This window comes from Glossina fuscipes, unplaced genomic scaffold, assembly GCF_014805625.2.
Source record: "Glossina fuscipes isolate IAEA_lab_2018 unplaced genomic scaffold, Yale_Gfus_2 2, whole genome shotgun sequence".
NCBI lineage: Eukaryota > Metazoa > Arthropoda > Insecta > Diptera > Glossinidae > Glossina > Glossina fuscipes.
In genome coordinates, this window is record NW_023998416.1 from 34,157,660 (window position 1) to 34,173,223 (window position 15,564).

Genomic DNA, 15,564 nt, shown 5'->3' on the forward strand with positions numbered 1-15,564 from the left:
TTTGTAGAAAGAGTCAAATCCATCGATTCCGATTTGGCATAGCGATCACGATCTTGATCCTAATACTAAAGGTTTAATTCGATATCTAGTGCTTATGTCGATATCAAAGTGCAGCGAAGACCAAAATGTCTTTCAAAAGACGCCGTTCACAAGTCAATGCAATGTTCCAGCTTGCTTATCTCAAAAGCACTAAGCCTCATTGGCAAAAACCCGTATTCGCATATTCACGTATTCGTAAATTCACTCATGCCTACTTTGTGGCATGCAGTTATTGCATTGATTGAAAAATGCTTTCGAGACAAGTACTTCTTTGCTATTAGCTCAGCTCTATCGTTGCATTCTCTGCTATCTCGCTAAAAAAATTTATATACATTCGAGATTAGCATGAAGTTTTTGACCCAAGTTACCGTAATCCGTCTGTCCATTTATGTGTCATGTATATCCAGATTCTTGGACATCCAAAATTCCTTATAAGCAGAATGCAATTGTGTTAGACAAACAACACGTATGTCTACATAAGATTTGTCATATGTTTAAAAAGGTTTTTGTTGAGATCGCAGTGAACACGTCTCTCATTGTTCTCTAGGGGAGCCCTGCAGCCTGTCTTTAAACACCTTCTCTAGGTTTTAAGCTCCTGGTTCCATCGTAGCTTCTTATAGATTTGAGTACAGCCGCAATCATTAGGATTGTCAGAACAACCCTATAAACTTGACACGTATAGTTCAAAAGGCAGCACTTGGTTTCGATATTCTAGTGACTTATACGGTAGAAGAAGAAGGTTTGTCATGTTCTCCCAGTCTAGCTAACACATTTCGAAATCGCAAACTTCCATAGTCGTACCGTTATTATTTTTTCAAACTACTTGCAACCCTTATCTAGGAAACTCAACTGTGAGCGGAAGATTCCTTCTGAAGAGAATTCATTTGCCAGGTTCGAAAATCAATTCGTCCCGATGAAATGTAAAGATGGGAGTTTAGTTGACATAATTATCTATGAAATGCTTTTCATTTTTAGACAAAATACGTATTATTTGAATGTCAGGTCGTATATATCAATAGAAGATTCATTTTACAATATTTTTTCTCTCAGTGAAAATATGCTTCACATATAATTTTAATTCATTGACGATTTCTCATAGTTTTTGAACACTATATAGTGGTGGGTATAGGGAAGCCGTGTTAAACTCGCCTACATCTTCTTTCTCGTTTTCATTAAACTTGTTTACCAAATCCTGCACGGTCGTGATAATGGTGCTTAATGTGCACAAGAAGCATGCAACTAACGACGCTTTCTGGCTTGTGTGTATATGTATGCTACGGATGTGGATGACAACAAGTGCAAGAATATACTGTGCAGGAAAAAATTATCGCTTGTCTATTATAGAACACCAGCATCGGTAAAGATTACGACACTAGAGTACAAATTGAAAATAATTTAATCGAAAGCTCGCGTATTTTAAATTTCATTAACACTGACACGTTTACTATCAAAGTTGGGGGGGGGGGGGGCCCCTCTTCATTCCATCCGGCGAATCCTTTATATTTCTGCAATTGCAATGAAAATATGGAGATAAAATTCCGCACGAACTTTTCTTGATCGAAGAAAGTTGGTGCATCCGCACACAGACAAGCCCATAATAGATAAGAGCACAGACCGACCATTGAAAAAGACAAATATTTTTTCATATTTTGATTCACAGCTGCCGAAGCCTAAACGATACTTCGGTAGCGTTGCTACTAAGGCATTTTTGCAGAATGCCCTTAATGCTCGGTCTAAAAGTGATTCTGGTCGACTTAATAACAGGCCCACAATTTGGAACATGATATGCATTACATGCATGGAACATACTCGATAGTTCTAGTGCCAACAATACACGCTGCAAAAAATATTTTTTCCCATCAACCGCTCACCGAAAATAACTTTTCATAATTTGAGATAATTTATAGCTAACTAGTATCACTAAAGGATGCCAACTTGATTCACTTGCTTGATAGATTTGCCGTACTTGCAGCTAAGTAAAGTAGAACATTGAAATGTGGAAAGTATATTTTTCGAGTAAGGAGACGAGAAGACGAGATACGAGACAGTGGCGAGAAAAACCGTCGAATTTTTTTAAATTTCGCCAACACACTTCCTAAAAAGCGTGGTACAAATATTCGTTAAAACCAACTGCCAACTTGATCAAAAAATGTCCCGACAAACAACAAGCAAAGCGTAGACACTTGAAAATTTTCCAAAATTCAGGAAAAAACTCCAGCAATACATAACTTCATCAGCATTCTTTTGAATATTTGAAATTTGTCGCTGCTACAGCATTGCAATCATCTTCTTCAATCATTGGAGTACTGGCAACTAAAAATTCCATCTTCTCTTTACAAAATAAAATGTGTAATGTGTTTTGTCCTTCATTGTATGTCGCGCGTATGTTTACTTACATCAATGCTTTTGCATTGCAAAGACTCTTTACAAAATTTATCGCATATATCGCATAAAACGATCTCTGACAAGCCTAACTTTTCGTAACGTTTATTGTTACCAGAACAAAACAAGGACGAGTGTTGTTTATGTGCGTCTCCTATGTGAATGCCTTCGAAAGATACTGGTTTGTACTTGTTATGGCGTAGTTGTCATCTATAAGCGAAATTTGTTTTATGAGAAAACGACAACAACAACAACAACAACAACAACAAACACAAATATGTACATAAAAAGTAAAATGTCATTCACTCGCAACACTGGAATATAACTAACAACAAAAAAAAAAAAGCAAAATGTTGAAAAATTCCTATCAGCGTTAGAGAGAACCTTAGCTATCTACCAAGCAAGTCTAAGGAACTGGTGTTTTGTTGTTATGTTGCTTAATAAATAACAAATGACATGAAAATGGATTTAAGAAAGTGGGCGTGTTTTCTCTGAAATCAGAAAGTAGTTACTATGCGATAGCTAAAGAGGAATTGTTCACACTATACCGAGATATTCATTATAGCTTGTAGTCTAATATGCATTGAGCCTGATATTGCTCCTATTTACATTTAGTTTATTCTCAAAAATATTCTGGCACGAACAACTAAGATTTTTAAGACAAACTCCTGCAGGAATCAAGCGTGAATATTATATATATTATGCTTTGTGGTCTACCGCTTGACCGTACAAAAGGAATGAAAAAGGTAATATACCCTCAATTTTGTGACAGATGCAAGCAACAAAGTTACAAAACAAGTTTTAAAACTAGAGAATATATTATGTATAAAAAAAAAGGAAAAAAAGAAAAGAAGAACTCAGAAAAGTAACAAGTATTATAGCTTGGCTTGGGTCGCATCGGCACTGTCGACAAATTGACTGGCGTATGTGTGTAATTGGCGCTCTTTCATCCTTAGCTGCACTCTTCGGATGAGATATCATTAGAAATTGCTTGAAATCCTGCGACGAGACAAAGTAAGCAATAGCTCGAGCAGCGACACATAGTTAGCTTAATATTGGGGCATATTTTTCACTCGAGGACGAATTCTCTTGACGAAGCAATCGTGACACTGTAGGCAATACGGTTACACATCTAATTCACGTTCTTCCTAACACAGTTCGGAGCATAGGAACTCTTTGCCAATAACCGATGTTATGCATTTAGGCATCTTGGTGCTGGCAATTTTAAATTCTAGTCCGAGTTCTTCGAATTTCCGAAAAATCCAACCAAATTTTCTTCAAAGATAAAAATGCCAAATCTCCTGATAGCCCTGTCAAGAGTTAATATATCAGTAAAAATGTTTCATTAATTCATATTTAACAGAGAAAAACCGGTTGACGAGAACATTGTTTCATTTAAGCTACACATGACGAAGCACATCATTGGCTTTTCAAATGCGATAAAAAAATCATTCTCCTCTGGTTGTCTTATTTTCAATTTTTATCGCAAAGCATTCAAAGACGGCATTTTCATATTTTTTAATTTTTTATGATACGGAAAAATATTTTACATGGCTTTTAAATTTTGTTTATCATTCGTTTCGCTATTCATTAGCGTTGGCTATGAAATCGTAATGAATGCAAACCACTTTAGCATTTAAGTTGAAGAATAGGCCAGAAAAACGATCTGAGTCGAACACTTTACTCCCCTCCACTGGTTAGTTTGTTTGCGATTTTAAATTGTCATATAAAACAAACATTCACTCATTTGTTGTGTCGATCATATATCATCATATAGCATATCGTACGGACCATGTATCGTGCATGCATATTTCAAAGTTTCTGATTACGCGATTTGGTAGCTTTTCATCTTATTCGTGTATATGTCTCATTTAGGATACCTTACACCATTTGCGGCATGAGGTACATTAATTTTGTACGGGTGTGCATGTGGCGATTTTTTATTATACCGATCGACTCAGGATCACTTTCTAAGCCGATTTAAGCTTATCTGCCTGCCTGTTTGCCTGGTGTCTCGCCATGTACTTCACTGCTCAAGCTTCAGTTCGCAATTTATGAGACATTTTCCTTAATTTCTTTAATTAAGATGAAACCTATTGAAAATGAAATATTTTGAACTGATTAGACCAATTTTACGACTGCTTGCCCTTTGAAAATGTCATTATATGAAAAATCATTGAGTAACGGGATGTGGATCGAATGGGGCCGACTTCAGCAAAATCGCATATAACCATAGTAAGCTGTTACTGGAAAAAATGTTTTCCATATTTTAAGATGAAAATTAATCCACAATAGCAATTGGAAATCAAAATTTGAGTCACATCGGTCTTAACCTTTCGTTCTGCTAAATTTGACTCATGTCAAACAATAATTTTTTCGTTATTTATAGCGAAAATACATCAAGAATTGCATTAAACGAATTGGTTTAGGATATTTCATTGCGGACCTTATCCGACTGAAATGTTTTCTCGTTTGTTTTTATTGCAACCGGATATACTATGCATACAACTGTAGTTGATCCCCTGGTCCTGGGAATATAGCCGTGAATTTCAAAAACTAAACGGGCGGACGGACGGACTGACAGATAGAGATATACGTAGGCAGTCAGACATGGTCAAATCAATTCCCCTATTTTCTTTTATGTTCGCAAATAGCACATAGTCCATAATTTCAAAAAGCTTTTCAAATTTGCGTAATTGTCAGTGTCAGTGTCAGATTTGATTCTGATAAGAAAAGAACTGAGAGACTGAGTTCGTTTTTTAAACACAGTTTCGATATAGTGATCCTTTTTTGAAATTCAATTCAAGATCAAATATATTTTAGGAGGTTTCCGGAACATATTTTTCTGACGTTACAAACATAGTTAGCAAATCTAATATAATTCTGTAGAGTTTCTATAAAACAACCTGTTGCATAACATAGGCTCTTAATTTGAATCACTGCTGTCTGGCTTCTTGTTTATCTTTCGTAAACGTGGGCAGGGGGAGGTTAATAAACTCATATTGACATTAGCTTGGCCTCGTTTAACTTTTGAGAATGATTAATGAAAAAAAAAACTTTAGATAATTGCATGCGACAGAGCACCGTAAAAGCGTCTACCATTATTTATATAACAGAATATCTAATAGATCAGCAGTCATTTATTTAGCTATCCGTTACTAAAACTTGTTGTTTACTTTTCTCAAACATATAAATAGTAAATATAGTAATTCAATAATGAAAAAATTTTTTATATATATATCGCGTTCTTCGTTTTTTTAAACCGCACTTTTTTTGCGGTTAAGCATATCAATTCGTTCATTTGGTAAGACTGACAATATCAGCTTTAAAAATTTAAATGGAAACACGTGACTCTTGCTTGCTTGCTTTATTTCTAAACTAAAGTGTTAAACTTGAATTGCATATCTGCCTACGCTTCACCACATCATACATAGAAGTCTTGAATAAGTTATAAATGATAAAATAGAATTCATTGTTTGCGGATGAAGTTTTTAGGAATGTGAAGATGACATCGATGATAACTCACGAATTTATATAACCGATGGTTAGAAGGGCTTTAGTATCGGTCTCTTGAAGATTTCCATATATAGAAAATTATTCTTGAACATAGGTCGATATTAGAAATTTTTGTAAAACACAAATTCAAGAAAAGATTAAAACGAAAGTTTGCTTGTGACCTTCACAAAATTTAATAAAACTGTACATTAATTTTTAACGCGGACGCGGAAATCAATCTTTGAAAATATACTCATAAAAGAACAGTTGTTGTACCTGTCAATAGGTTTATACCTATAAAATGGGTAGGTTTGTTTACTGATACTCGACGGAGAAGAGAGCATTTTGATAGTTGTTGACGAGCACGATTTGTTTTTGTATCCAATATGTAACGATAAAATATGGATACGTTGACACACATTCTCATCGACGTCATTAAAAAGGTCAAACAAGCAATAAATTCCGGAATATATTTTTAAAATCTCTATAACCTCACTCTAGCGAGAGCAGAAAAAGATGAAGAAAACTATTTGAAATCATGAAAAAAGTGCTAAAGCCTTAAAAAGCAGATTTCCTGGATGGAAGTTACCGTATTTTTCGGACTTTAAGATGCAAGCTTTTTACATCGAAAAATGGATTCAAACCTTGGGTGCATCTTATGACCCGATGGTAACATTATTAAATTTTTTTTTTTGATAAACTGTCTCTACCTTTGAGGTTTGAAAGGAGCGCCACCAATTATTCAGACGAAAGTAAAAGGAACGGTAACATTAACGAGACGAGTGATAGCACCGAGGCTAAAGCTGAATTGAATATCTCTGGTACGAGTTATGTTAACAATGAATAAAAATCTTGATTTCAAAGTTATATTAAAACATATTTTTCTAAAAATCATCTTATCAATTTGAGGGGCGTCAATAATATTCAAAATACCAAAGCCATAGTCATGCAAACTTTTACATTTAGTTTCTGTGTTCCTTAGTGAAAATATTTAAAAGCAAGTTGATGCGTATTGATGAGAACACCTAGATAAATGACTTACTTGTTCCACCCGACTACAATCTGCCTCACTTTCTGGTAGAACCTCTTAACCTCTTAAAGTGGACTTTAAAAGAAATCGAGCACCCTCTCCACGGCGATGGAGGAATAAGTAAAATAAAAACCTATAGACAGCGCGATAATAATAAAATGTATTTAAGAACAAATCAAACGAAAATAAAATTAAATAAAGGACGCAAATATTTGTAAAGAACACTGGTATGACAGACTTTGTAAAAAAAAAAAACCACTTGAAAAAATTTTATATCTGAAAATGTAAAAAATCGATTTCCACATAGTTTAAATGCTGAAGATTAAAAGCAAGCCTGCCAACAGGTTATATGCTTACACGCGTGCTTGATGCCCCCCTCCCCCCTCGAACACCTTCCTTCGAAACAAAACTTTATTACCGATAAAATTGTTAAAATTATGAACTTAAAAGCATAATTATTTCTTATTATCTATGCACTAAGCTTTCCGAAATCATTGGCACCCAATGGCAGCCAGGCGGCTGCGAGTGAACGAACAGGTTGTTGACAGCATTTAGTTAACCAAAGCCCAAAAAGAAAGAAAGATGATCGATCCTCAGCTGCTTTCGCTTTTGGTAATTATGGAATTTTTTCGTTCGTTAATAAGTGAAACTTGTTGCTTAGTTACGTGAAAAAATTAGGAGAAAAACAACAAATATTCATTCCATTATCACATCTTTTGCAATTTTTTTTTTCTTTCTTTTTGCTACGGTTCATAGTATAAATAGCTGGTTTTATGACCGCTTGATGCAATTCCGGTCCCCGTATACTTGTTTGCTATTAATTTTGTTTACAAAGAGACGCGAAGATGAGCACAACAATAAAACGTGACAATGAATGTGTCGAAACACATATAACCAATAACGAGAAATATGCGGAGAGGACTTCCTTGTACTGATCGATTGTCAAAATGTATAAAACGAAACGTGATGGTTTAGCTTTTCTGACTATGTGAACATTAAATTATTTTATTTTAACGGTAAATACTGTTAATTAGAAGGCAGGAATTATCTCCTTTGCTTATGAACTAAAACGATGGCAGAAGATTCCGTAATCAGTTCAATATAAAATTTGACAAAGCATCGCTTGGTTTATTATGCTCTTTGCGAATGATTAAACATCTTATGTTGCTTTCCTAAAATACCGCCAAAAAAATAGAATGTAGAATACGGTCACGGACTTTTGAATATCATCATATTTCAAAGGATTTTTGAAAATATATATATATTAAGATTATTTATTACATATTTCAAATTTAAATAATTTAAACTAAACTTAAAGGAATTGAAAAACATTAATGAAATAAAAAATGCAGACAATAAGACACGCGGTCGTAACGAAATAAAAATTGCTAAGGCAAGGAGGAAGGAAATAGCATGAAATTTTCATTTGAAAACAAGTGAAACCACTGCTATGAGTGGCCGCGGCCCACACCCCTGCGTTTAATATAGTCCCTCATATAACGACTCATATGGGACATGGTCGGAAAACTGGTCCAATCCAAACCATTTTCAACAGGGTTCGTCATTGGGCTACAGCATATCATTGTACCAAATTCAACATACCTTACTAAAATACCAGAAAACAAAGTGGACCGACGGACAGACATGCTTAAATCGATTCAGAAGATCGGTATAATAAAGCCTGTGTGCACCTCAATTCCGTCTGGGCGTTGCATACTTCCTCACTTAGTATACCCTTGTATCACAAGTAGTGTAAGGTATAAAAGTTAAGATGAAGCAGGTAAGAATAAAAACATTCACTTTTTTATTTGGAATTTCTCATCCAACATTTTAAGAGCTCTCCCACTTGGGCGTCCGAAGAGCTCTTGACTTGTTTACAATACGAAGCTAACTTTTCAAAATCGTTTAACGGGTTTAAGGTCGCCACGGGGTAGTATCCTACTTAAATAATGCGCCTAAGTTTTAATTATGCTCTATTTATGATAATTTACAGAACAGACATTTTTGTATGTCCCTATATCGATAAAATGATAAAAACGAAAAAATAACACGAGCGATTAGCTTGCTACTAAACGAAAGAAAAATTCCTTAATAATTTATATACCACTATAGATTAATAGAGTAAAATGATAAAAGGAATTTAAAGGTCATTATTGTGGTGGAAGACATAAAAATATTCTGAGGAATCATTTCAAAGTAAAAAAATGAAATTTTCACATTAAATGCCTGGAATGAAAAAATAAAACATAACAAATATATATATAAAGCATTGATATATAGAAAAATTATAATAAGACATTTAAGCATACGTATGTATGTAAGTATATACAATTGAATTCAAGTGTACGGGAATCATTGTCTTCGATTCAATGGATGTAATTGTTGTGGCTGCTCTTACAGCAAAGTTGTTTCTTTTCTCTTATTTGTGCTCGACGAAGCGATACAATTTTATTAATCCGTTGTGTAACACCCCGAAACAGCAAGCTGAACCTTTATGAATTCGTCATCAAGACGAGTTGATTGATTTATAGCTCTATCGATCTGCTTATTATGAGTGTGTTTTCAAATTTCGAAAACTTGAAATAGGAACTGAAGCGAAGAGTTTAGATCGACATAACACGCAAGCAGAACGGGCTCAATAGAATCGAGCAAACCGATAGCATTTGATTCGTTCATACCCCGATTGTCAATAAAACAAATATTTATCTTATGCTTTGCGGACCTATACGCACCACTGTGCTACCAGTTTTTATTGTTATTATTATTAAACAATTTTTTTTTACATTAAATTGAAGAGAGTAGACTTTGATTGTTGTGTTATAAAACATTACTCCAATTTCTTTAATAACTGTAATTGTTGTCTTTTATGCATTCAAACAACTCAAATAAATAAATTATAGGAAAGCATTCACACTTATAACTATACACAGTATATACAGCAAGTAAGTACTACGTTAAACATTCATCTTAAAGAAGTAGAGAAAAAAAAATAGAAAAATTCTTTTTCGCAAAATTCATATAGAATAATGTAACACGAGAAGAACAAACACATAGTGAAATACGAAAAGAAAAAAGGAAAAAGTCTTTGAAAAACAAAAAGAAAAAGAAATCACATTTCATCTCATATCAACATTCAGAGGAAGAGAATAAGAAGAGAAAAGTGTTAGAGAAACTTTACCCCATAATTACTGCATCGCTGTTTTAATGGATATTTCATCTGTTCCGTGACGACATTGAAGTTTCACACAGAAAGAAAGAGAGAAAACATTTTTGCTTTTTTTTAATATAAAAGAAAATAATTGTTATAAAAAATTTTAAGATAATTGCTATTATTCCTATTAAAAAAGACGTAATAAAGCATTGTAAGTTAAATTTATTATTTTATTTATATATATATTTATATATATGTATATATATATACATATTTACATATTTATTTACGCATATATTTTTGATGCTATATGCACCACCGCAGCACAAAGGTGTACTAGATTTGTTCGCCAATATGCGAGCTCTATAAGTACACCTCAGAAACTCTACCTTAAAGGTCTGAGGCATTTCAATCTGACCATTTGTCGACTCGGGCGGCCATCAGCATGTTACGGTCGCTTCTAATTGGACTCATTAGCTTTTAGAATCACGTGCTTTTACATTCAGTGTGGACATCAAATTGGTTTTGTTCTTCCACTTAAAACATCCATACACCCCATAAAGTATATGGGTTTTGGATTAATGTAGGAATCTCACATGCTGTCACGCTGCTTCACATCCGTAGGCTATTCAGTCTATATTCAATATTCAGACACAATGTACTCCTATTCTGTGAATCAGAATTTTTGAAAATTTCTTTTTCGGAATGAAAAGAAAATTTAATTATATGATTACATAAGAATCAGAAATCAGAAAACAATGGGTGAAAATTGTCTTACACTTCGGAAATGTCGAAGAAAAGCACTTTTTAAAACCGCATCAAAAAATTTTAAAGGAAAACAGGAAGAAGGAAAACACATAAATTTTTTGCTTTAGAAAGCAGACGTGTTCTCAGGTCATGTGCATTGTTGTGGGCGTGTTCTTCGACCGATTTGGCTCAGTTTGAATATCAACCTGCTTGCAATAACTTCCTATGTTTCTGCCAAATTTGAGAGTCTTTACCGCACATATTACGCAGACAAGCGGACAGACAGACAGACAGACACGATTAAATTAATGCAGGAGCTGTTATTGCTCAAGAAAGAAGCCTTAAAGTTTGCTTCTGTGCGTTGCAAACCAGTTAACAAAATGAATATATTCTTCCTGTATCGGTGGTCGGTATAAAAAGTGAATTTCTTGAACTCAAGCCAAAATATTATGAAATATTTGGAACGCTGGAGAAAAGAGAATGCACGAAATGTAGTAAAAAGTAAAACTAAATACAACTATATGCCTATGTATCATAAACATCTTTGTTTCTTTTTTTTGTGATTCTCTTAAGTTGACAACCTTACCTTGTAAAAAGAATTAGTATTGAAGAGTTTAAGTATGATGATGACTATGGGATCCCAAATTTAGTAAAGAATCACAAAACTTGTAACATGAAAACACGTTGTTGTCTCTTTTGATCAGTGATCGGTTACAAGCCCAGGACACGACTGTTAGTCTACGAAAAGTAAGGATTCTTCCTAAGAGATAACAACTTTGCCACTAAAAATAATGTTTACATAATACTTTTATACTTTTTCCAAACTGATTTGATCCAATGAATTTCTCATTACATATGTATGATTTTAATCAGTTGATTTTGATTAGATATCTGTCTGAAAAGAAGAAGAATTGCTGAAGAATTTTGAAAGCTTCCGATCGCCAATGCCTACGCAATAGAATAGGAACCTAGAATAATCTCGGGATGAATGCCACGTTTCACTTTTCTACACCCACCCGTCTTTCAAACAAAAAGACAAAAAGCTAAGCACAAAAAGGCAGCGTGCAGCGTGCAGCGGGTAGTGAAACTATGTTGATATGAATGCGTTTACGCATATATACATTTATAGATTTGTGTACGTACATATTTATAGACATCTACTTTCAAATTAATGAAGTGAAACACAAAAATTTCATTTGATTTAAATTTGTGCAGTCACACAACTTGCATTATCTCTGCATATCACACGACAAGGCGTGCGTGCATATAGTCATAACGATGGATGCTATTTGTATTTATATATCACATTTACCGTTATGCACAATATACATTTTATACGCCCCAAGATTATTAAGAATACAATTTGTTATAAAATTTATTTTTGTTTTTATGCACAGCACTGTAAGATGGGGGTATAATTATTTTGTTTTTCTTCATAATATATGTAGCATCCAAAGGGAAACTTCAGAGATCCTGTAGAGTATAAACAGTACTGATCAGCGCGAAATTCCGAATTGATTTAGCTAAGCCTATCCGTCCGTGTGCCAGTGTGATGCGTGTTGTTGGCACTCCCTCTCACTAAACTAAGGGTGAATTTGCAAGGCAAGGAGAACCAACTGAACGTTTTGCATCCAGTCAATGCCTAGTTCCATAGCGATGTCATAAGATGAACGGTATCTTCCTCAATCCTTTACCAACTATTAGTAGATCAGATGATAACGTGTCTTTGACATTTTTGCCACTACAGTAGCGTGAATGTTTTCAAAAGACTGCGCAGCATAATCGCCTTTGCGGAAGTGATGTGTAAAGTTTCTTCGGAACTTTGACTCATTCTCTCTAGTGAAGTAACAATCGTCACAAATTTTTTTTTTAATTATCTATGTACCGTTACCTTTTATAGTATGGTATGGCTTGTTGGCTACATGCCGCTAAACTCTTCTGTTGGGAAAAGCGCTATATCAATCTTGCTGAAAGACCGGAAAGCTTAGCGCCTAGACTAGACTAGAACGCCAAATAAAATTCTTTCCAGTTTTTTATAATCGATTAAAGATAAAAACTTCTTTATAGCGCTTTTTTAACGAAAGTCCTTGAACTACATTCGTGTAAAAGTTTTGTCAGTAGAAGACAAAATACATTTCTATGCTTGGTTGCCTGCTTTCTACTGTTTTGACAATGACCTCATTATACCTTTATAAGCAATGCTTGCTAGTGTGTAATCACTTCATACATAATTTTCCAGTATGTGTTTATTAAAGTTTTGCACTGAACATTGTGCACTGTCATAGATACTTAATACATCTATGAAAACATTGAAAATATATGTATATATATATATATATATGTATATATATATATAAATATTTAATCAGTAAACTCTTAAATGAAGAATTTATTGACAACATCCAGTTAGTAATGTCAGACAAAGTATATAAAGCTCTGCAAATATAATGCTTTCAGCTTTGCATTTCAGTTTTTGTGACTCCCAGGGCCTCGGTATCAAGAAAAATGGCGGCAGTTGAATCAAACTTTAATCAATTTTATGCACATTGCAGTAGTCCCGTTGTGTATTTTTATAGAAATAAGCAGCTTCGATAAAAGCGAATCTTTTTAAAAATATATTTTGAGTCACATCCGCCTTCCAATGCTTATCATCGTATTTTATGCATTTTTTTCAAGTATACAGCCATGTGCATATAAACAGCACTACAGTACACCATGAGAATCAACATAAAAAAAAGTTTTTCAACATTTTACGAAAGAAAGAGTGGAAAAAATATTCTTTATTATTGTTATTGCTATTAACATGGAATTGTTGGGAAAGTAGTTTCGTTTCGTCCCAGTAGAGAACTTCATAATATTTTGTCACAGCGAACTTCACACTTAAGCCGCATAATCATTATAAATTTTAACAGCTAGCTGCTTGTGAAAAAATTCGATTGATTTTACGAGATAGTTTTCGGTTGGAGCCCTTTCATGTACGGAATATGAAAAGCAGCGTTTTCGGCTTATTTCACTTTTCGATTATCGAAAAGATGCTGTTCAAGCAGAGGAACAATTCTTCGATGTGCATAAAGAAGATATATTGACGGAGCGTTAGTACCACAACTGGTTTGCAAGCCTTTCATCCGGTAATTTCAATCAAATGACGATGCATCACCTTCCGCAAACCCAGTTGAGGACGGAATAAAGCCATTAATTAGTACAAACCGGCGAATAACAACTCATGAGATCGCTGAGAGATTAAATTCATCGAATTCGACCGTTCTTGCTAAACTATTCCTATACTGTAAGGAAATCGTCTATCGTTTTCATAAAGAAAAGGAGTTTGCTTTGCGAACAACCTATTATTACAGTTATTAGAGCAAAGAAATAAATTTTATTAGTAAAACAAGGTGAGCACCAGCGACTAAAATTATCCATTCCATTTTTTAAAAATGATACATTAGATGATTGATCCACCGAGTCATTTTATAAATATTATGCTTTTGTTGCAGTTTAAACAAGCGAAAATACTATAATGGGCCAGGGCTTACCATTGCACACCCTACGATCTACACCCTGCAGTGGCTCATGTAATGACTTATCAAAATAAGGGAAATGGTGGAATATGTGCTCCGAACCGAACAATTTCGAATGGATCTTAATACGTCAATGTACCAAATCTCGTCAAAATGTTTGGAAAATTTGCAGCCAGTAGGTTGAACACAAGCAAACAAGATGGACAGACAAGCTTAAATTGATTCAAAACTGGTCGGTATAATAAAAAATGAGTCTACTTCAACTGCTTCTCGACGTTGTATACATCCGCACAAATGTCATATAGCAATGTGCAGCAAATGATGTAGGGTATAAAAATTTTGAATATGACGCAATAAATTCCTTTGCACGTAGGAATATCATAAATTACTCTAGTTATAGAAAAATTCCGTACAAATTATAGTAAATAAACAATTGTCTTTTATGTATTAATTGTTTTAGAATAAAATATTCCAATTGTATATAAGTAGTTAAAAGAATTTTGTATTGGAGTTTTAGTTTAAGTCCATGCTACTCATTTGTGCCCATGGCTATGCATGTTGTAATTTTATATAAGTACGGAAATGAGAGATTTCTACTAATCACCCCCACAGCTTGCTCTTATACTTACATATATACTTACATATATACTGGCCTACAAAAACAACTTGATGCTATTTTGAAGGGAAAAATGCAATAAACAACAAAAAATAACAATCGGTAGAATTTTTACGTTGACTTGCAGTGCTCAGTGCCGAGTATTTCTTATAAATTCGTAAGAGAATTGATATGATATTCTTTTTACTAGTTGTGGGAGTTGAAATTTAAAAATTTGGTTTCATTTCAGGATTTTTAGTCTATCAATATTACTAAAATAAATTTCCAATAAATCTCCAACTGAGTGAATGAATGCACAAAGGATCCCGACTAACAACTCAATGATCGTGGGTTCAAACATCAAGTGCGGTAGAGTTTTTAATAAAGCCGATAGCTTCAGATGCTGGCGCTCTAACAATTTTGGTCTTAGTATTTATTTCTCTGGCTAAATTAAATGTAATAACAATAATAAAAAATAAAATTTTCTATTTACCTATAGTTTAAAGGGATTTATATTTGGTTTACATCAATCCTCTCGGTATCTCCCCTTCATAATTCTATGTTAATGTTCATAGTTAGACAGTTCAAGTAACATGTAATTGAATGC

General features: G+C 33.9%; 1 protein-coding gene across 6 annotated transcripts in view; it reads right to left on the reverse strand.

Annotated features, from left to right (window-relative positions):
* The window catches only part of LOC119632884 (dedicator of cytokinesis protein 9), a 42,668-nt gene that overhangs the window by 24,129 nt on the left and 2,975 nt on the right, over positions 1-15,564 (reverse strand). For 3 of the 6 annotated variants that reach the window (XM_038026034.1, XM_038026033.1, XM_038026032.1), the window contains exon 2: positions 10,125-10,163. The exons of the other annotated variants lie outside the window; for them this stretch is intronic. In XM_038026034.1, coding sequence (XP_037881962.1) covers positions 10,125-10,163 — 39 coding nt within the window. The remainder of the gene's footprint in view (positions 1-10,124; positions 10,164-15,564) is intronic. 6 annotated transcript variants of the gene reach the window in all.